The sequence below is a fragment of the Acanthaster planci genome, linkage group LG01 (assembly GCF_054643075.1).
Source record: "Acanthaster planci isolate LZ-2023a linkage group LG01, COTS_SCS, whole genome shotgun sequence".
Lineage (NCBI taxonomy): Eukaryota > Metazoa > Echinodermata > Asteroidea > Valvatida > Acanthasteridae > Acanthaster > Acanthaster planci.
Window position 1 is genome coordinate 24,180,407 of NC_141777.1, and position 23,522 is coordinate 24,203,928.

The 23,522-nt window shown below is 40.9% G+C and overlaps 2 protein-coding genes across 4 annotated transcripts in view; one reads left to right on the top strand and one right to left on the bottom strand.

Annotated features, from left to right (window-relative positions):
* Positions 1-21,884, top strand: LOC147800579 (uncharacterized). Its single transcript, XM_087136517.1, has 18 exons — positions 1-452; positions 4,944-5,024; positions 6,569-6,696; positions 7,372-7,480; positions 7,840-7,980; positions 8,542-8,637; positions 9,070-9,168; positions 9,401-9,479; positions 10,265-10,359; positions 11,933-12,046; positions 14,081-14,137; positions 14,449-14,562; positions 14,955-15,128; positions 15,502-15,577; positions 16,081-16,187; positions 16,624-16,779; positions 17,768-18,028; positions 19,221-21,884. Exons 1-18 carry the CDS (start codon positions 354-356, stop codon positions 19,959-19,961), a joined length of 2,727 nt encoding a protein of 908 aa, XP_086992643.1. The 5' UTR covers positions 1-353; the 3' UTR covers positions 19,962-21,884.
* The window catches only part of LOC147800580 (2-Hydroxyacid oxidase 1-like), a 12,784-nt gene continuing 10,253 nt past the window's right edge, over positions 20,992-23,522 (bottom strand). For all 3 annotated transcript variants that reach the window (XM_087136537.1, XM_087136539.1, XM_087136530.1), the window contains exon 9: positions 20,992-23,248. In XM_087136537.1, coding sequence (XP_086992663.1) covers positions 23,175-23,248 — 74 coding nt within the window. In that variant the 3' untranslated portion in view covers positions 20,992-23,174. The remainder of the gene's footprint in view (positions 23,249-23,522) is intronic.

The following is a 23,522-nucleotide window of genomic DNA, read 5'->3' on the forward strand; positions in this document are numbered from 1 at the left end:
AACTAATGCAGTCAATGGACTCGGCTCGGAGGAGGCAACAGAGACGCGAGATCGCGAGATTAATAATTTATAACGGTACAACAGTTTAACACTGATCACCATTCACCACTGTCAAAAACATTTATAGAGGCATTTATTTACTCTTTACCTTGAAGGGACAGCACATTATGGGTATGCTGGAAATCGGATATGCTTGGACATTTCCGGACTTCTCTGCTCCGATCGACATGTTCGAAGTTGACTAGCGACAAGTGAAGTCAAGCGTCATCACATTTGTACGATAAGGCAGTAACAGAGCAGAGCTTACACTTGTTACTACTTGCTTGAAGTTTCCAAGCTCTGCTGCACTGAAAATGCTGAAAATGTCACGCCAAACCGGTGCCTTCCCGCCAGTAAACAACCTCCTTCAGAAGAAATGGAATGCCAAAGCTTACAAGCAACATTTAGAAAAGGTGCGTATGAACACCTTACCACATGGCCTGTGGGGTCCGGCGTTTGTGGGAGCGGGGCGGACGTCGGACCCAACAGTTTGCGGCGGGGGTATGATTATGAACACCTAGGGCTTGGCTCAAATCTTATGAGACTGGTCTGAAATATTGTTTTTGACAAAATGCCTCGATAGTTTCCCTTGAGACTTGTTATCGCTTTCTTCCAGCTGACAAAGCACTGCACAAGGAGAACATTAGTGATGTCCGTGTATGAAATCCTTATAGGCCCAGGTTAATTTATGATTTCTGTGAATTAGTTGTATTCTTTCTGAAGTTTTTACTTTTTTCCAAAAAGAACATAATATTTAGGCCTACAAAATGAGGGGTAGACCTGTTTCATCCATCCCTGCCAAAGTTATGACACATTTCCCTCTAAAGTTCATGGAGTTGGTGAAAAATTCAGGTAAATCTGAATATGTGGTTGCAGTTTGACAGTCCCCTCCTTTCGATTTCACAGTTTACCGTGAGTCATGTCAGTGATGTGATTTCTTAGGATGGGGGAGGGAGCTGGGGGGCTATCAGTGCCCCCTTGAGGAAATGTGTCCACCCCAAGTTCCCCCTCTCAGGAACTTGATCCTAGTCATGCTTACAAATGCACTGTGCCCTAGCTACCATACAAATTCCACTTTCTGCCTCACTCTTCTCTGCTGCTGTTGAATACAAATAAATTATCAATAAAGCTCGCGTCTTGAAATCCACATCAGTTGACACCTTTTGTGGAGGGGTGGATTTACAATTCTGCACTATGATTGCTGTTCAGGTTAAAAAAGAGTATTTCTGAATGCTGCATGGTTGGTGAACCCGAAGCTGACAGAATTATCACTGAATAATGGTCAGTCTGGTTACGTGCAAATTATAGTTCAAACGTTATTTTACGGAGTTGCCATTGTGTAAAATCTGTGAAATCATGCAGCAACATTTGATTGACAAACCAATGTTTGCTGTCTATAGTCATGTCTCATGGAAAGGGCTTAGAGGATTCAAATTGAAAGAAAAAGAACTCAAGTTGAAATGATGAATCCATTGGAGCAGAAAAAGTAGCCCTCGCCCTGCCTGTGGGCAGATTGAAAAAAAATGAAGTAGTGGGGGGAGGGGAATTTAAAGCAACCAAATAAAAAAACTGAGAAGTAAAATATATGCTACAAGTTCCCCCCTCCCACGTCTGAATGGACAAATTGGAAAAGTTGTTGTGAGGGAATTCAGAGTGGGTGTGTGTGTGTTTTGGAGGGGAGATTTATAACGCTGAATATTTGACAGCCCTTTTGAGTTGGTATTTTGTTAGCTACAGTAGCACTGGTGATTTTCCCTCACATTTTCATGTGTACATGTATATGTAATTAACCAATTAATGGAATGCTTTCTAAAATGCACGGTCTTCTGTGACCCTAGCACCCTACCACCTGTATGTACATGTACAATGTATCTGACATTTTTTTAAATGCACAGTGACGCTCCCTTTCAAAGGGTTTCTTGATCAAATATTCAAATCAGTGCAGCTGCCCTTTCCGTCATATCAACCAATCACAACAATTGATCATGCTGGGAAGCCTCTCTGTTAGGATTGAATGTGCTGAAATTTCCCGGGTAGGAATCACTTCCCAACTCACAGTCATTTATCATTTCAGGTTTTTCTGTGTATTTGTTGACCATTACATGTGCATACAGTATGTCCGTAGCCTCCTGTAATAGCTAATTTATGTCTCACGGAGGCTGTGTTTGAGTGTGTGACTTGTGTTAACAAGTATAGTCATGAGTGAACGGATGACAGTATATCTGGATAGTTACCGTGAAAAGCTCAACTTGAGCATCACCCAGAACCTGGCTTAGTGAGAGTACCTGTATGCTCTTGATTGTACCAGGAGTACAATGTATACTTTTGCGTCACATGGTTATTTTAAGATGACAGAAAGGTAACCATTGACCATCGCATCATATAGTCCGCCTGCATGGGCAACATTTTCCTGCTTTCACCACCCTAAGTAGCTTATCAAGAGTAGCACACACAGATATGACCAGAGAGTCATCATACATATGCAGAAAAGGTGCATTTAATCTCAGACCTTATAGGTATATGCATGTTTTCAAAATAAGGACGCAATTAAACCATCCAATAATCCGATTAGGCTCTAACCTTTTGAGTAGTAAGTGGGTTCTTATTCCAGTAAATCAGTAGTCTTGGGCCAAGACGGCAGAACTCGATGGCAGACTTGATCGAGCATATGCCACGTGTGCCGATTTCTGTTGCGCCCTCTTGTGACCTGTTTCACCAATCAACAGCTCGTTCTACTGCATATGCTCGATCGAGTCCGTTATTGAGTTCTGCCGTCTTGGCCCAAGACTAGTAAAGCAGCTGCAGAAAGCAGCTGGCACTAGGAAGCCAAAATCTGTTATCACTTCAAAGATGCATCAAATGAACGTTTTTTGGTGCGGGTTGGCCTTAACTGTAGAACAAAATGCATTAGAAAGAAAACCAAAAAGTTTGATGACCTCCAGATACAGGTAGATTTCTTACTTCGCTATTTTAGTACCTACATGTACTTGTGCATGTGAAAATAAGGTTACAAAAGAAAAGAGTACACCAAAGAGAAATAAAATTTTATTAATCAAATTTTAAAAGCATTTTATAAGCAAACAAGGGCATGAGAATCAAACGTTAACTTGAAGACTTGTTTTGTTAACATTCAGTTACAAGCTTTATTAGGAGATTTTATACAAGTCGCACAATCCAAGCCTCAGCCTTGCTCAGTTAAAAGAAGAAATGGAGTCCATTATTTTTTTTGCAGTTTATGTACCAGTGTGTGCCTTTAGCTTGCATAATCCTTTTGTCCTTGGTCCTCCAGATGTTCAGTGATCATTTGCCTGGATTTTTCTGTTTATCTTAAAAGCAAAGCAAGGTCCCTTCAAAGTACTTTTTTCAGTTTGTTTTTCAGAGTAAGTTGAAGAATGAACTCAGGTTTAGTGGCTTGCCATAAGGCCCCGTGGACAATCTGCTTTAAGCCCTTCTCAGGCTAATTGTAAATTTTTGTGTTTGTTAAATTACCATGATCATACACTTATCGAAGGTGATTAACTAGAAGCTGAAATGAAAGATAGCAAAATGAAGTTCACAAGATATTCTGTACTTGCATTTGTACCTTGCACTTGGGTTTTTATTGGTTGTAGTACATGCATATCTGTAAATTTTGCATTTTTTATCCATCCATTTTGCTGTGGTTGCACATTGGAGAAGAAAGTTTGGTTGACATTTTACAACCACATATTTTACAGTGACATCCCTTCCCTCTCAGTGACTGCCATTATAAGTATGTACAGTGTATGTACTTGCTTCCTGATAGCAAAAAAGATCAAAGAAAAACTGACTGGAAGTTTACACAGTATAACATTTCCACTAAGTATTACAGAAAATTAAAATAAAACAGGAGCTGGATATTATATGTAGTTTGGTAAAAGAAAACAGATTGTGTTAAAGAACAAATTGTTAAAAGATGAAGCATGCACACAATTTATGTGTTTGAATAATGATCTTACATGATCTTAGGTTAAAATTAGAGTTTGGAACATATTTTTTAAATTACCGGTAGGGGTTCATGTTTATGTGCACTTGCACAGTTATATGCGTGCACAACAATAATGCGCAAAGGCTAAACCTATCAAGTGATGTGGATTAAGTTGAAGATAAGCACAAAACAATTTACCGGTAGTGAGTGTTCATCAACATGGAGGGTTTTATATGGACAGTTTCAAAGGACAAACTTTTCTATTTCTTTGAGTTTCTGTCCTGCCATTAATTTCCTTGATTGAATATCATACATGTGTTCCAGGAGAATATCAGACAACAAAAAAGTCCAGTAAGTAAAAAATCTGGCGCGCAGACATTTGAAATGCACACCGTGTTTTGGCGTAACCTGCTGGTTGTCAGGGTTACCCCATTGTGCATGGGCTGCTGAGGTGTGTGTACTTAGGCTTCCATGCAGTATTTCCATTGACAATACACAACAGGGTCACTGGAACTGACTCAATGGTACTTATCCCGGATGAAGAGTTCTTGGTGCTATTTGAACTGGCAAGGTTTACTTTATAACAGATTGAAGGTTCCAATTCAAACGTAAAGTTAATTGGCTACATGTACTTGCCTGTGCTTTCTCTGTGCCCATGGCTCTGTATACCAGTTAGGTTTGAGCAGATGTTTACTGTTAATATTAACCATAGAAAAGAATGAAATTTTGTTTGCTTGCATGTTTAAATTAAAACATAAATCTGTTACGTACAAAGGACTTTTTCTGTAAAACAAATTATATATTTTTTTAAATTGGAGGTTCTAGCATGTATGTTTCAGAATCAGTATGTGTTAGAATGTTAATTCTCACTGAAGAACGTTGATCATGTGATCATCGATTGTTGAAGAATTTTTTTCTTCTTTCATTCAGATTGATTTCTTTGTCTTTAATTCCGTAGAGGAAATCTGTGAAGACAAGCCTGAATACCAAGACGCCTAAATCCTACCTGCATCTACAACTGAACCTCAAGAAAATCCAGGTATTAAACCCAAAGAATAACCTAACCTACGTTTGAGGATAAAGTCTGAAACTATTTGGGCTCTCGACTCCAACCTAACCTCGGGTTCCTCCTCGGTCCAGAGTTCACACAAAGTGACCTAAAGGCTAAGGGAACAGATCCATTTTGGTGGAAATATACTGCCAATTATGATGACTGTGATGCTCTCTGCCAATTAGACAACACACAACAACAAGGACACCTGACAATTAGATTGCCGGTAACCTCAACAACAATGGGATTTATTCAGACATTCAATGAATAATTAATTGATTGAGTGATTGATTCAGGATAATTCGTATTGGGTATTAAAGCTTTATTACAACCTCTATTGCTTTGCGTGGTCTTGAGGAGAGGCTATTAGCAATACATAGCTAATATCGCACTGCGTCGCGCCAATCAGCAACGCACTGACTAATGTTGCCTCATGCAACTCCTACATGCAATGCACAAAACAATGTCGCATCGCATGAACACTATCAGCAATGCACGTCCAACGTTGCCAACACAAGACCAATTACCAAGACTGGACCGCAGTAGCACTACACATCTCAATGTCGCACTGCCTAACGCATTGCTTAGCCCAGTGTCACTATAACGATATGGCCCACATGCACTAAGCACCATGGCACCGCGGGCCCAGCCCAAATCTACTATAATGCACCCGCAAGTGAACGGCTGGACTGTACAACCTGTGTAATGCTACACGGAGACGGTCTGCCCTCCCCTAGCATATAGCAGCATACACAACGCCCATAGCAACACACGTACGCCACAGTGAGAGCACCAAGAACTTACGTCTACATGTACACAGCTTCGCTGAATTAGCTGAATCTTAACAAAAAGCAAGCTCCGCCCAGTTACGCGCTTGCCTTGATCACACGCAAACCATCCTGTGTACGTCACAGGATATGTACACACCACACTAGTCCTCATTATTACGCACAACAAAAGTTAGTGAAGTTCGTACACTTTCCACTACAGTGTTAAATAAATATATTATTTGATTTATTGCTATGCAAGGAGAAAGTACACCCATCTCTAATTATCAACCAGACACATACATCTGTGTTTGTTAAAAAGTATTTTTTTTAAGAGAAAACAATGTTGGATATGTTTAAAATATTTACAGTGAAATTTAACTCAGATCTTCACAAATTGTGTCAGTTTCGTCACCCATTTGTGCAAACTCTGTGGCAATCGTGTTGAAAAGAAATCTTGCTTAGCCATTTTCAGGTGGTCACTCCTCATCTGTTGGTACACATGTGTAAGCAGAAATGAAATTTTATTCGCACTGTTTAATATAGTTAAAGTTGGAACCATTGATTCCGTAAATGATAACTTTCAGTTTTTAGTGGCAATTTATTGGCCCAAAGTATATACAAAGTCAGAGATTACAGTGTACATGTACATGTGCAGTTTTTGCCACATCATGAACCATTGTATACTGGGATTAAAAGGGAGGTTAAAAAACTAGAAATTGTTCATTCTTAATTGAGCAAAACTGGAATTTTTCTCACCCACAGCTGGAGGAGCAGAGGCAAGAGGCAATTGACCAGGAGAACCGCATCCTTCTGGCTAAACTGACCAAGGTCATCCGTTCAGCAGGACAGCTGGACAACTGGAATGAAGACTATGATGAGCTGCCCAAAAGGTGAGAGATTGATTTTGATTGCACCCAGAGACACCCAAATAACTTAAATTTACATATGCATATTTTTAGACATACCAAAGAAGTTTGGACATAAACAGCTCCAGTAAAGCAGTTGCAGCTTTCAATTGGATTTTCACCTTAATCGTCACTAGTGAATTTGGAGATTCAAGATCATTCTACATTGGCCTAAAAGTGAGCCAGTTCATAGGCTAATTTGTGACCCATTCTTTGCACTGTGTTATTTCTCCCAACTCTTGTCCATGATGATTTGGGACTGATCTCAGTTGCATCATTGATGAGCCCACTCAAGCCCCCCATGTCCCTTCCATCCTTCCAAGCAGTTATGTGAGATCTGTATCCATTAGCCAGTAGAGACAGAACTGAAATCAAACTAAGTTGGCCTTAGAGTACAATATATCATGTACTTGTAAATTGTACATGTAGACCAAGTTGATTTTAATGAGTCAACTTTGGACTAACTTCAGAGTTGATGATTGACAGAGTTGAGTTGGACCAAGTTGGTGAGAATTGAGTTGGTGAGAATTGAGTTGACTTGAAGAAGTTTCACAGTGATTTCTGAGGTTGAAGAGTGTTTTGTTTTATTACATTATGTAACACAGAGACTTCTAGACTCAATCATGTGGAACATTTGTCTCTTTGATTTGCTGTGAACAGTTTGAACAGGCCTCACATGCTAAGAGAGCAAGAGAGAATAGCTGCTGAAAATGACAAGATATCCAAACGACTCCTCAGCGTCACGGCAGAATACAATGTTGACCAATGGGTGAGCTAGAAGTCATCTTCACTTCTGCCATGATTTGCAGTTTAGAGCAGATAGTTCTTTGTGCATTTCAAGTCTTCAAACTAACCTGAAAAGTATGAGAAACTTTTCAAGCCAAACAAGGGCTCTTCCTTCAGTAGCAGGTACCAAAAAAGGTGTACATATGTCAAAGTAACGTTCCACAATCCACATGCACGACTCGCATTGTGTGTGCCTGATTTTCATCTTGACGTGTGCAAAAGTGTACCGGGCATTCCATGTGGATGCCCACGTAAATGCCCACTTATATTTTGCATATAAATGTATATAGATTCCTGTGCTATGAGTGCACTCTGATTGCAAGTTTGTTCATGGTTTGATAGGAGGATGATTACTTGCTTCATGAGTACTATCTGACACTGAAGGCCCAAGAGACTAAAAGCTTTGAGGTTGAAACGAGGGGCTTTGAAGAAGATGAGCCCCATTTCTACAACAGGGATCAGGAGGTTGCCACCGCCAATGGAGTAAGTCCATCTTGCAAAATCCATGCATAAGATATGGATTGTGCTATATATGTAACTTATATGAATTAGAGAAGTGTGTATGGCTGATATGCACAAGTTAGGTACAACAATTGGGTGAGTTAATTTTCAATTGAATATGCACAAAACCATTTACATCTTTTTATCACGAGAGAAACCGTGACCCCACATTCCAAAACCAGGCTGAACTAGGTGATTTTGATGTACAGGTATCACTTTTCCTCTTCTCTGCTGTTATTCTTTCGTGCAAAGTGATCCATGGTGAACTGTTTTTCTGCAGAAAGTTTTAGTAGTAATGGACAGTGAAAGTTGTGGCATTTGCATTGCTCATGTGCGTATCAATATCATTTTTCCAAATACTGGCTTGCAAATCTTCAGCCTGGTTTTGGAATGGTGGGTCACAAAATGCACTTGAGCTGGATTGAATACAGTTACATTTAATTGTTCCAGCCAGTTTTCGAACACAGGTTACTGTTGCCTTGACTGCCCAGGCACAGGGATCTATGTTATGAATTACATGTGCTCGATATTTACTCCTGGCAGTCTGTTCACCAGTCCGAGCCTGGGCAGACAGAGACCGAGGAGCAGGTCGATCAAGTCAGCATCAGCCCATCGGGTACAAGCAAGAACAAGACAGTGGTAGGCGCTCTAAAAATGGACTTTCTATCCAAACATTGCATATTGCATCCTGTGAAGCCTCAAATGAGATTTTTGCAATCCCATTCAAAGAATTTAATCACACACGTATACTTTTTACTATATGACATCGTTCAAAAGGTCTTGTTTCAAAGATTTCTGTTACATACATTTCTCAATTTCAAAAAACCTACCACTTTTAATACTTTTGTTTTGTGTGAAATTGCCACTTTTAATGGTATTTGTGTTGTTATTCCATCTTCTAAAATGTATTTGTTCCCATAACAAGTACTTTCAGTGTGCATTGCCTCCTACGTTTCCTCACATTTAGGCCATATTTTAAACACATCCTCTGATTTACTTTGATTTGCTGCTGTTCATGATGTGAATTCTTGTGGGTATTAATGCTCGTTTTTTCTCTGTTCCTCTCTTCAGGTGAACAAGAAAGCTCCCACCATCTTCCGGAGGCCGAAGCCCCAGCCCAAGCTGCCCCTGCTGGGACACAGTAGGAAGAAAGAGGAAGAGAAGAGAAAGGTGGGAGACAGTTGCACCGGCCAATCAGAGTGATGCAGTGGCTCTGCTTTCCTTGGCTCATTTCCTGGTTCATTGGTTTTTCTTGTCCCTTAATGCATGGGTTGTACCCAGACTATTGTCATGTTTATATTATACCATTATATTTAAATACTGTAATATTGCATACCCTTGTGGACACTTCTAACAATGATTTTCGTTCAAGCTTATTTCAAATTGTTCTTTCTGGGAACAGAGAGAAGCGGCAAGTAAACCAGCTCCATATGATGAAAAGGAAGATGCTGCCAGGCTCTTCAAAGCTACCAAGGGAATGAGTAAGTTGTTTCATCAGTGGACTACAAGAGAAGTTTGACAATTTCTACTGCATTGATTACTGGGGAAGCATTTTATATTGGATTACAACAAGGACATGACAAAAATCACTGTAAGGCTTAACTGAAGGAAAAGTTCTAAGCCCCATGACACCCCACCATGGCCTTTGACCCCCAAGCCTTTGACCCCCAAGCCTTGACTCTAACCCTCCCAGATCCTTCAAAGTCCACGGGATATTTTGGAGCATTTTATAGGACCGGGGAAATGTGCAGTGTGTAAATAGACAACCCAGTTGCTATTACATTGTTTTGGACTCAATGCTCTTCAGAGATATGTACAAAGAATGTGCCATTGGATGTCTGCAAAGTGGCAAGGTTGGAAGATTCGGGAAGGAAAATGCCTAGGGATTCAGAGTTACAGTTACCTGAGGGTTAGAAAAAGCAGGGCTGTTGACTTTAGGAAAGTATTTATATATCTGACCCTTTATACACAATGTACAGTTGTAAAGTATCCAAGAATAAAATTAACCATTAAGTTGTAAAAAACAACAAAAGTACCCTTGAATTTTTAAATTTATCAACGTATGGTAAAATTCCACATCAATTTGAAGGCTTCATATTAGAAAAAAATAATCAAGTTGTCAACAATCAGCAGCACCCTTCTGTCCCTTTTTATGTACATTTCATGAAATGGAAGCTTACAAAATAGGGAATGCTTTTCTCAATGATCACTTACATTGCATTAATTACTTAAAACAATCATTGCTTTTTTTCCTGTTTACCCCCAGCCAAAGCTGAGACGGCTTTCATCCATACCCTGGCCAGGAGGACCTACAGCCAGAGGCAACAGACCAAAGAGATATTTGAAAAGCACTATGAACTGGTAAGACTATGAGGCTTACGCTGTGTCTGAAACGGGTATTGCTTACAACTATGGCTAGTCACCTACAAAATCCATGCAGTAGCCACAGAAGTTGATGCATGATTTTGATGTGTCGCAACTCAAGCCATGAAGACTTGTGACTCATTCCTTTATTTCTCGGAATACGCCTGCATATAAATTAAATCTTGAAATTGATATCTTGTCTCTAATCTCTTTCCCTAAGGAAAACATAAAACTTTACTGCATGCAGTTCTCATTTTTTAGAAACTTTGAACAAAGTCTACCCCTACATTTCAGATTTATTTTGTTGTCTTTCCTTGATGTAGTCTCAGGTCTTTAGAGATGATGGTGGTGCTCACAGAGGTTATCAATATGCATCTGTAAAATGTGATAAATTTCAGCTAATAAAACTAGAAATGTCCCTAGTTGTGATTAATTCATGTAGAATTTGCTTCAATTTCCTTTGCTACCAAACAGGTTGTTTTGTGGACTGAACCCCTTTGCACAGTTTCAGAAGGTTCCTAACTTCCATTCTTTCTGGAAATCTGTTTCCTCAAATGGAAGAAGGAATAAACAGATCAATTTATTTTGGGACTTTAGCAATTAGGATACAGGCTCAACCCTACTAACTCCCTAGAGATTGTGCGCAAAGTTACATGAAATATTTGAGGATTGAAGTGACTGTTAGGGAAATAAAATGAAGCTCTTCAGGGTTTCTACACGACTGTTTTGTAGCATTCAGTACAAAGAATGCATTGTTATATTTGCATCAGGGAGATATTAATTTATATTGGGAATTTTTACCCTCACTGAAGTATGTTTATAAAAACTGTATAGTGTGTGTTGTCTGAGGGCTTGTGAAGAAAAATCACAAGCTAAGTTCGGTGGGATTCGACCCCAAGACAACTTGCTTATTATTGGAGATGCACTGATTGACTGCTTGGGTTGGCTGGCCATTTTGAGTCAGATCAACAGCGGATACCACACTGAACATTTTGAAGGGAATGTGAAGGGCAGAAACACCCATTGTCAAATTAATGTGCCATTGGTTAAATACTGTATAGCGTTGTGCTATTGGAGAATTCCCAGCACTCTGCTGCAAAATGGGGGTAGTGTGAAGTTAGGAATTCACTGTTTGGCCCAGAATATAACACGGCAAAATTTCACTTGTAGGAAGTCAGTGCAGTTTTCAAGTCCGTAAAGTCCATTTCAAGTGTGTCTCGAGTTAAGTCAAAACTGTATCACTTTTCAGTTCACAATGACCACGAGATGCTTTTGTAATCAACAAAGGCATGGTTTCGACAAAGTTCATTTGAATAGCTTGCGAAGACTGGGGGTTCAGTGATGCAATTTTTACTTATGATAGACTTGACTATAGTCCTATCCTATCCAGTACTGTCCTCTAAAGAGGGTAGGTGGCAGCCATTTCTGATACAGACCTCCAGGCCCGGCGGTCTTGAGCTAGTGTCGCAGCATTCCTTAGTGAAATTAGATTCAGACCTCTAGGACTATAAGGAATGATTATTTTTCCATGAGTTTGTAATGATTAAAACTTTACTCGTGTTTTGGTCAGGACCTTGAGGTAGAGCTGATTGAAGTCCTTGGAGATGAGTGGACGGACATCATCAGCATCCTCCTGGCCAAGCGAGAAATGATTGATGCTACTGCACTGCGACAGGCACTCAAGGTAAAATGGCAAGTGTGTGTGTATCGGCCTCCACTATCAGGGGAAGTTTCTTTGTTGGGAAAGTCGGGACTGCATACTTGGATGTTTCTATTGTGGACAAGTTGTTGAACAACAGAGGCTGACGAGGTGCATGATAGACTAAACATTGTCATACCTTTGTCTTGAATACTGTCTGTTCAGTGGCCCAGAACGATTACAACAGGGCAATATTTCCGCATATCACACTCGCTGTGAGACAACTCATTCTGCCTATAGCACGTGCAGGAGACAGGAGAGTTTGGGAAGTTCGAGAGTGACCGCTGTTGCTCGTTTAGTCAGTTACCCATGATACATTTTGTGTATAGTTTACCAGGGCATTTAATCACTGGTTGGATTCGTATAACAGACTCATTCTGGTCCCCGCAGCATATTAGGTAATGAAAGGACCACTAAGGAGACATGACATGTGAACTTGTACTCACTGGTACCTGCCCTACTCTCACATTAAGGTTTAAGCAATTAACCCTTACCCCCAGGGTGCTATAAAATTATTGAAATCAGAGGATTCGGGACTGTTAGGGATAGGAAATGAGGGGACAGTACCTTCGCAGACGATATCATTTATGTCTGTTTATTATACAGTTTGACAGTAGGCCTAGCATCTCCTGAACTTCTGAAATTCAGAACTTGTTTCTTTGGGCAAATTCCTGAGCCTCGACATAATGAAGACACGTATGACAAAACCATTGCTGACTGCTGTGATGTGGCATATGATGTTTTGAACACCCTCGGGTAGACAAAGAGCCCTCGGTTTCGCCTTGGGGTGCTGTGCGTCCCTCGGGTTATATCCCGCATCACAGTGCTCAACAGTTGTTTAATTGATGATCGCACAGAAAATATGAGGCTGTTCAAAAAGGCATAGAATATGAACAAAAGAGGAGCAAAACTGTGTGAAAGGCAGAGTCTCCTCTACCTGTTCTTCAATCCTGTGCTTAGGTGGAATTTCAGGCTATTCATTGTGAAAGACAGCAATAGGTGGAAAGGCTTGCGGTAGCACCATGTGAAGGAACATATCTCTTATGAGTATGTGTGGTTCTGAAAAGAACCGGGAGTATACTCATAAGAGATGTATTCCTTCGCATGGTGCTACCGCAAGCCTTTCCACCTGTTCCTGTGCTAAGGGTTGAAATTTTGCCGGTGTCAGTCAGTTTTTGAATCTGCTAGTTTGGTATTTCTAAAAGTCTTGGTCATTCAAGAACAAAGCACACATGCAAGTCAGTGGATGACGGTGCTGATAGCGCAAACGTTGTGTATGCATACTGTTCAGAAATGAACACTCATGTGCTTCGTTTTGGGCGTATGCTGTTGGAATACGGAGTTGGCTCATTGCAGCTTGATGAAGCAAGCAGTCCTCAGACCAGAAGGGTATTTTAATGTAAAGCAACTTAACGCAATATGAAGTGAGCTCATCCATTGGTTTGTTCACACCTTGCATGAGTTCAGCTCTAAATGCCACAGTTTAAAGTGCAATCTTGCTTGATATTGAGATGGACATAGAATTTGTAACATGAAACATTTAATAGATGAGCTTTGAAGCTTTTCATTGTAAAGGTGGTTAATTAAATGAAACGTCGAGTACCTTCTGGTTCTTTTCAGAACCAGACCTACATGTACTCACAAAAGAGATATCCTCGCGTTGTGCCTCCGTAAACCTTTTACTTTAAACATTTAATATTTTTTCAACTGAGACTTATCTGGTTGCAGTGGATGTCATTCATCCCAAAGGATGGTCATTGAGCACTCCAAGAATAACATGAAATTTCTATCTCAAGCTAACCAGGGCACCCCCAATTTGTTGACAAATGACAACCTGCATGAGCTGTGCAGTATTCAACAAGTCGAATCACTTCTGTTCATTGTGGGTATAACATCCTACTCTTTGTCTGTTGTATTTGATCATGTAATAGCTCTGAAAGTCGCCCTTCATTCAGTATCCCATACCTGATAATAAACTGTGGAAAGTTGAAGTTCATTGTGGTTCTGGTGTCTTGACAGGGAGAGTTGCCTTTGACAGACACTGTGATGGGACTTCTGTGCACAAGAAATAATGCAGTAAGTTACACTAGACTCAAAGATTAATGATGTTTTTCTTAAAATACAGTTTGGAATGATTTCTTGGTGGTAAAATAGAAATTTGCCAAACAAACGTTTTACAGTTTGTGCTGGAGACCACGAAATAATTTAAAATGACAGTGTATATGTTCATCATGCACATTTCAGGTAGGTGTGTTTTTATGATAGAATATATGCATTTCATAGCAGGCAGACAAATGCAAGAAGTGTCTTTGAGTGGAGATAATTTCCAGGGCAACACAAACACGAGACTGGCTTCCTCATTAGTTTCATTTTTTTTACCTCTGCAGGCAATCAGTGTTATCAAGAAGGCATATGCCAAGGAGTACGGCACCCAGCTCGCTGATGACATCAAGAGCGAGACCAAAGGCCAGCTAAGACATCTCTTCCTTGCCGTAGCCAAGGTATACCTCAGTGAGCTGTGATCTCCTTGGACCGCACCCCCCTGGCTGGTATAGAAAAGAGAAGCTGGGCTACCTGAGAAAGACTGCATTTGAGTGGAAATGGGTTGTGCGCACTTTGCGCCATGTGCACTTGAAACTGAGCCTGCGTGGGAGGGAGAAGGCGGGGGTCCTAGGAGGGATGACCTCTTGAATTTGCTCCTTGTTGAAAAGTCAGCGCAACTGGCCACTGACCATGTGGCATGTGTCCATAGGCTAGCCACTTTTAGCCTAGGGTGATTTGCAAGGGACTAGTATCCTTCAGAGTATTTTCTGAACCCCCAACGCTGCTCCAACCTCTCTGGCTTTGAGGTGGGCCTCTTTGATTTCTTCCTCTTTCTCAATGCCGTTGATAGGGCACTCGCATGGAGGGCAGTGAGATTGACCCCGACCGAGCCAAGCAGGATGCTGAGATCTTGAACACTGAGTCTGAGGAGGAGAGATGGAAAGCTGACACTGGCAAACTAGCAGAGCTGCTGCGAATCGCTAGCTTCTCCCAGATCAGAGAGGTCTTGGAACAGTATGAGCAGGTGGGTCTTCCTAGCCCGTTTCACTTTGGACAGTGCAACTGTTTGGCATTGTAGCAGTGTAGTTGTGTTTTTTGGAGTGTCAACTGAGAACTTTGACACAGAACCTTTGCTGGAATTCATTTGAGTTTTGGGGAATTGACTTGAGACTGGATGACTTTTGACAGACTTGTGATGATTTAACCTCAGTGGTGTTATTTATAACTGCCCTGTTGAGACAAGAATGTTCTCAGGAAACTAGAGAATTCACATTACTGAAGCAGCATACAGTTACGTATAAAATGTGTACGTGACTCAACTGGAATTTTTAAATAATATTTCTATTCTATTCTCTGTTTTCTTGTGCACTCTGTTTCATTGGCTGAAATAATGACAGCTGTATGGAAGAAGAGTTATGGATGAGATACAGCAGCAACTGGGAGGGGACTACAGGGATGCTCTGCAAGCAATGGGTGAGTCTCTCAGATCATGCTGTCAGGCAGAGGGGGGGGACAGCTGTTTGGGTTCAGATAGCCATTGCACTGCAGTGCTACAAGAGCTGTATCTCTTTCTTTATTTCAGTCAGTTGCATACTGGTATTCAGGTTGAAAGGTTTCAATCTTATATGAGTTTTATGTGACACAAGTGCTGTGTGGTGAGTGTGATCTCACTGTCGTAAAAAGTGAAAATCTCGGATATGGTCACTGAAAGGTGAACAGACATTAATAGACCTTTTGAAGCTGGCGCTCAGTTATAATTCCTTTCTCATGGCATGGAACCATTAAAAAAATGAAGTGCAATCCCTCTGTTCCAACTTCCAAGATATTTACCAGAAAGTGACATCAGGATACTTTTGCACTGTCAAACCCGCCCCCCACTGGTGTTACAGTAGTCACTCTAGTGACTCTACCAATGACTTCATTGAAGGGTCAAAACGTTGCTGTAGAAAGAGGTGTATTCTTTGATCTGTCCATAGTGAAGTGCCTGTACCACTGTGCCATGTACATGGCCGAGCGGTTCCGCATCAGTCTGGTGAGGGGGAACAGTCCCAGTTTGATCAGGCTTGTCATCACCAGATCAGAGGTGAGCTTATCTACCTCCTGCCCCTATGGCTTGTGTCTGCATAAACTTAAACTGGAGGCTTGTTACTATGAATGAGGCCAAGCAGCTGGTCGTTAGCATCAGAAACATATTTCACATTTTTTTATATTTTTTACTGTGAACATCTCCTTCATGTATACTCCAGCTGGCCAAATGCTTATATGAAACATAAAGTGCCTCAACCGAGAGAGCCAACTACAGTCTGATCATACTGTTTCAAGTTCTTGTGTTTTAGTTTTTTCCTGAGGTTTATAGCTCAGATCTAGTCAAATTGCTGTTGTTGAAGTGTGCTGGATAACATTTGATTGTGCTTCACAGAATTTGGCATTGTGTATTTGCATTTTCTAAGGAATAACTTTTAAATGATATTCAGCTTTGGGGAATTCTTAGAATTCAAAAAAAGAATTTTCCTCACTAGATTGACATGCCACAAATCAGGAAGGCATACCGGCAGCGATATGGGGAGACCCTGATGGACGCCATCTCAAGCATCTGCCAGGAGCCGTACAAGAAGGCGCTGATCAACATGGTGCTGGTGCACGGGTGCCCAGCCAATCAGCAGGATCAGCAGGAGGTAAGGTGGTGGTCCCATTGGATCTTTTGTTACATTGGATCTTTTGTGGTCTTTTGTTACAAAGCCCAGTTCCCTTTGTCTGATTTCAGAGACCCCGGCTACGCGTATAAAGAAAACGTGTCCAGTACCGGAAACCCCGGCAGCAAGTGGTTAAGCCAAAACAATGCAAGCCTAAATTGGTACTTGTATATCATTATCATTTATAAGCTGAACACCAAAGAGCCCCCAAATTTTCAAAACCTGTGTTTTCTTTGTGGCAGTTTTCTAAAGATGGCCTCCATTCTAAGCTGTATTATCTGTTTACTTACCAGGGTAATTAAATTATTTGGTGTTTAACCACTTCGCGCTGGGGTACCCGGTACTGGAGACGTTAGGTTTGTACACATAGCCGGGGTTCCGGAAATCGGACAAAGGAGCTGGACCTTGTAACAGAAGACTGTACTCGGAACAAAAGACTGGGCTGCTGGGAATTGCAGACATTTTTTTCAGTTGTCACTAGCGGAGGTAATCCGTCATTGTTTCAAAACAGTATACCACTGTTTGTGGCATTCAGTGCAAGCGGATTATGACCGGGGACAAAAGTGCTCCAGCGATAAGTGATACAGTACCGCTGCACGCTAATCTGGCTGCATTTGAAAAGACGCCAGCAGCGTACTGGGCCAGTTTCGGGCACAAAAGAAAATTCTGCAATGCCGCGCAATCTGGGCTCTCTTTACAAGGTGGCAGGCCTGGCTGAAATACTTGGGTGTCAATAGATGTTGCTTGTCAGATTAGAGTAGTACCGGGACAGTCATTTGTGTGGGAGTAAATGTTCAGTAAATGAAGTTATGAATTTTTGAAAAATTTTGAAAACAGAAAATCTTGAAAATCCCCCAGGAACTTGTCATGCAACTTCAATTTAGATCCAGCCAGCGTATGGTTAATATCTCTTTCCTCAAAGCATCTGTCCCAAATGATTGGACAATTTGTTTTTCTTTTTTGGGGGCAGGGTGAGACCAGAGGTGCCTTCAGTGCCACCAAGGTGCCCAGCCTCCCAAAGGTAACATCCCCAGCCAACAAGACCAAGCCAGTACGACGTCCCTCACCCAATAAAACAGCCACACTCAGCCCCACCAACCCCCTGGTGAAGAGTGTCAAGGCAGCACAGCAACAGCAACAGCCACCTGCCAAGGAGTCTATTTTAGTCTCTAGGAGGCCGGGCGCAGTCCCCAAGAAGACGGTGACTGTAGTTGACCCAAGAGCCAAACAGGTTGGTTTAAGTTGTAACCCATCTTTCTAAACCCTGTGGTTTATCTTTGTAATAATAGCCTCATCTCATGAGTGAGAAGAATTTTTTGAGGGGTGAAAATTTCAGTGTTAAGGTTGTCCTTTGTTTACTGATTACGGCTCCTCCTGCTTTGTCGCACTGGAACTGGCCGCCTGACCCTGAGCCTGGTGGTCCAATGGTTGAGACATCTGCTCGACAAAAAGGAGGGTTTGGGGTTGGAGTCTAACCTGGGTAATTAGACTGTGACTTTTTTCCTTGCAAGCTCTCAGACAACATTGGTTAAGAAGAAAACCTAATAGTAAAATATTTCCTTGCAGATTTGTATTTTAACCACTTCGAGCCAGGCCCATTTATCTATGTTGATTCTGCTGGGCTGGGTAATTTTTCATCTTTTTTCAGTTTTCAAAATTCTTAAAAAATTTATAACTTCATTTACTGGACGTTTACACCCACATGAATGACTGTCTGGTGACTACTCTAATCTAACAGACAACATCTGTTGACGCCCGAGTATTTAAGCCGGGCCTGCCGCCTTGTAAAAGAGCCCAGATTGGGTGGTGTTATGTAATTTTCTTTTGTTCCCGAAACTGGTACGGTGCACTGCTGGCGTCTTTTCAATAGGGGCCAGATTAGCATGCAGCGGTATTGTATCGCTCATCACTGGAGCGTTTTGTCCCCGGTGGTAATCCGCTCGCGCTGAATGCCACAAACGGCGGTATAATCTTTCAAAACAATGACGGATTTCCTCCGCTGTTTGCAACTGAAAAAATGTTGGCAATTCGCAGCAGCTTGGTCTTTTGTTCCGAGTACGGTCTTTTGTTTCAAGGCCCAGCGCTCTTGTCTGATTTCGGGCTCCCTGGCTTTGCATATAAACCCAAGGAGTCCAGTTCCGGAAACCTGGGCAGCAAGTGGTTAGCCCAGATGTTTTGGAATACTGAAATTTTGTTGAATGCTAGGAGCAGTTTAATGCATGAATAAAAATTGTTTTGTGGTGGTGAAATTGTGACCATTTTTAGGCAACAACTAATTGTCGGCTGTAATCTTACAGCACTTGGTATGGATAGCTGCCCTTTCAAATTCTTGATGAATTAATGCCGATAAGCCTGCCTCTAGTGTCATTCTTTTTGCCACTTTGGGTGAACACCGCCATTTTTTCCTGGTTTTTTCCTCTTAGACTCCCCCATCTTCTGGTGGGAAACCAAGTGCCATCAGGCAGAGCCCGTCCAAGGGGAAGAGACCAGTACTGGGCTCCAAAGTAGCACTGAGTTCACCGAACAAAACATCTCGCAAGCCCTCCGTTGAAAAGAAAGAGAAAAGGATATCAGGAACTCCACGGATCCTGAAAACAGACTCACAAACCTCGCTGAAGACGGAGGACCCAAAGGCACATGAAACGCAAGAAAAGCCAGACTCCCAAGAGATCATCAGCACATCGCGAGGGACTGATAACAGAGACGGGAGTGTGGTGCGCGAAAAGTCAGCTGGGGGTGTGGATACTTCTGAGGTACAACCAAACATGAATGTCGCTCAAGGAACTAGAAGTAGTGAAAAGAGTGGCCCCGAAGATAAAGTTGCAGAAAACGTTGATGAAGATTCATCCCGGAAATCTGTCCCACAGACTGAGGAAGGCCAGACAGCTGTTGTTGATGAAGGCTCATCTCAAAAAGATGTCCCTCAGACTGGAGAGGGACAGACAATCATTGATAATAAGAATGACGAGAAGGCAGTGGTCACCCAGACAAATGAAGAGGGACAGACACAGGCAGAGAAGCAGGCCATACTCCAGTCAAATGGGACTCAGCAGGTCAAACCTGAGGCCGATGATGGAAAAAAAGCAGCAGGCTCAACCATCAAATTGGAGAATGCAGAAGATGGCTCCAAGGAAGCAGGAAGAAACGAGAAGGAAACAGAGTGAAAAGGCCTGAACAATATAGTCAACTCACCACAGGGAGCAGTATGGACACCAGACAGGAACTCTAGACAGCACTGTGTTGCCAGCTCTAGAGAAGTGGAAAGATTAACACTGGTGTACACATCAAAATTAGAGCAGAGAGTGTGCGGGCAGGCCAGTTTTCATTTGAATGTGCACAAAAACCTGCATCATTGTTTGAGGAGTGATCCTTTTGTGAATGGAGAACTACAGGAGTGGCTTGCCATTTTCAGGACCAGGTGTGGTTGGGCAGGGTTGTCATGATTCCTAAAGCACTGTGTGTGCATGAGGTACACTTCCCCTTTATCATTTTAAAGCCATGTGAAAAACCAGCGTATCTCAGTACACAGGCAAGCATTTGCCATACAGCAGCTGTCCATGGATTAACTAGAGCATAAACATTCCACTTTTTCATTTTGCTCAACTAAGATGAAAAAACAGACTTCAGAGCTAGCCATTCAAGAAGTGTGCTAATAAGGGTACTGTGTAGTTGGATCTAGTGTTAGTGGGAAGTTGAGTGTAAGCAAAGGAGTTCAGGTTTGGTTTCCTTGTCAGAAGTAATGTTGCTTGTTGTCTGAATGTCTATTCCGTCCAAGTTGATGTACATGAAGTATATGTATACATGTATTGTACATGTACTTTCTTGAATTAAGTTACAATGTACATGTAATGTATTATAGACTCTCAAATGTTACGTTTCAGACTTTTAAGAAAGGGTTATGGGTTATATTTGATCACTTTTGTTTATAATCATGTTAATAATAGTATAAAAGTCATATGGTAAACTACAGTGTATTTCACTGTCTATCCCATCTTCCCTATCAGAAAAATAGTATTTCCCAACCTGTGTGTATTCACAGCAATTAACACAGGACTGGATCTGTGATGATTAACAAGTGTATGGTAGTGTGTTGTGAACTTTAAAAAACGAAGGCACCTGTTGACAATGTCCCTTTTGTAAGTTTCATTGGTTATGAAAGGAATCTAAATTAAGAGACTAAACAAGGCTGTGATGTCAAGGTAAGGCCTATTGAATACTTTATTAGTACATAGCCTGATACATTGTACTTGCCAACAAGTCAGTTGTACCCCCCCCCGTATTGTACAAAAAGGAAGATCAAAAGGATCCACGGACAATGAATCTAGAAGCATTATTAGATGGTTGAAACATCTATTCCTGATCCCAATCCACACCAAAGACAAAATAAGTTTTGTACACAAAATCAATCACAAATATAGCACCAGTACATTTACACGTATTGCTTGTACATTCACTGAAATAGAAATACATGTAATCAAAGGAGAATTTTGTCAATTTTTAAACAGGACTTTTGAAGCCCACAAATTTTTTTTTTTACACGTATGACACATTCAGTCCATGTATTCTTCACAACATGTATATGGTCAAATTTAAGTCAACTGAAGCTATGATTTCTTACAAATGTTCTGCCAAGGGCATGGCATTCTCATCAAAAGCATTTGATGTCTTCATTTCTAATCTCCCAGCATTAGAGAGAGACACATGCCATAGCTATGAACATTGTGGATCAAAGGGGTTTCTGGGTTGCACATTATTAACAGGTTATTGGTTTGTCCCATATTCCATGTGCATAAGAAAGGTGTTTGGCAGTCACTGACTTGACTACTTCATATGTTGGAATCTTTGAACATACACAGCTCGGTACTTGGTGCACAAATACCGACTGTCCATATTAATTGTAGTAAAAATAATACTTGAGGTAGATATGTTTTTCCAATGTTTGTTTAAATGGCCTCATCACTACATGTATTTGCATCCAAACTCTTCATGTGTACTTCATGCACTTCCCTTCAGTACAGTGAGCTATGAGCAAATATTCCATTTGTAAAAATTAAAGATCACAATTTACATATATATCTTTTTACTTTCGTGTATGTTATTTCCTTTATTTAAGATAATACCATTTTTTACACAGTTGCAGAAGAACCTCGATAAAGCTCGCTGCTTTGCAAGAAATGTAAAAATTCATTTAAATGTAAGATCAAGTTTCTTTCAGCTTGGTATACATGTATTTCGAATTTCCCCATAAGTATATATTCTTTTATGGCATTTCTTCAAATAAGTTAGATAGACTAAAAATCTTTGATACTCAAAAATAATTATCAAATTACAATAAATATATAATAGTTATTATAATTTAAATCAAATTACATCCCATTCTGATATTCATACATAATACATGTAAGTTAAACAATTCTGTTTATTTTTTCCAGACTGCATTTAAGACCTGAGTAGGCCCATAGGAACTGCTCATTTCATCTTTTGACGAGGCAGTGACCGGTTGTATACAAGTTTATGGCCAATTACAGCACTGATTGGAATATACGCATCTGGAAAACATGAATGGAAATATTCAGATCACAAGTCTAGTGGTACATTGCAATACTAACATCAAGACATGACCATTTGCTTCCTTGTTCAACTGTTTTTAAAAAACATGAAAAAATTAATACATCACCTATATTGTCCCTACATGTGGGTTTCAACATGGGTAGAATACAAATCTGCTTTCTGACCAAAGCTGATGAACTATACATTTAAAGTTTCCAGTATAAACAGAATGAAAATCTCGAGAAACTACAGGACACCTACATGTATGATTTAGGTGGAGCCCCTCGTATCACATCCGGGGACTGTAAATGGTGACCAATTACTGCTGAAATGTTTCCAATGCACTGTGAGAGAGAACCTGCTTAAAAAAGGCCAATTTTAGAAAAAAACAAGGGAATCGGGTATAAAAGTAAAGTGGACTGGTATCTGACTCTCAGTCTAATTGTTGACTGACACACTGGAAACTTTTGCCATCTTTGCCTGACAGAAATACATGTATGCCTGAAGTGTATGAAACAACCACATAACCAAGAACAAATAGTGCAATTCTATAAAAGGGTACGCATTCAGTTTCGTCAGCCCCAAACTATAGTTTATTATTGATAAACGTATAACTTGAAATATTCTATTTTTACCCCTGATTGTTTACGAGTACTTTTTATCATACTTGGAATTCTAAATGTGGTATACAAAAAAAAATCATCTCAGATCGATCAGATTTTGAAAGGCACCTGATTAGGTGCCGGATACACCCGTTTTAATACCTGGTTCCTTTACAGGTACAATTACTGTCAAACCAGACTTTTTTCCACAATAACCACTAGCTCTCACAATCTAGCATCTCCAACATCAGGTCCCGGTACCACCATGGAGGGGGCAAGGTCACGGACTGAAGCACAGCCTAGGAGCAAATCGGAGAGATTACCTTTGATGACCTGTCACAAGAACATGAACTGTTTCTGTTTTATTCCCCCACGCAAAATTAACATCTGATACATCTACTGGTGAGGTACCAGCTCTTCATCATCTGATTCGATTAAGCCCACTGACACTGACAAGCTTGATGATCATGATCAAGTGGTACACTGGTAAGCAGGTGTTCATGGGGTTGAGTCCAACCCTGGTAAGCTCATGAATATTTTCACATGACATCGGACAACATTGAGTATACAGCA

Excerpts from the sequence above, each read along its gene's own strand:
- LOC147800579 (XM_087136517.1), top strand. The coding sequence starts at position 354 with ATGCTGAAAATGTCACGCCAAACCGGTGCCTTCCCGCCAGTAAACAAC. Across the intron at positions 9,169-9,400 it reads AAGAGGAAGAGAAGAGAAAG|AGAGAAGCGGCAAGTAAACC; the intron begins GTGGGAGACAGT and ends TTCTGGGAACAG. Across the intron at positions 16,188-16,623 it reads TTGTCATCACCAGATCAGAG|ATTGACATGCCACAAATCAG; the intron begins GTGAGCTTATCT and ends TTTCCTCACTAG.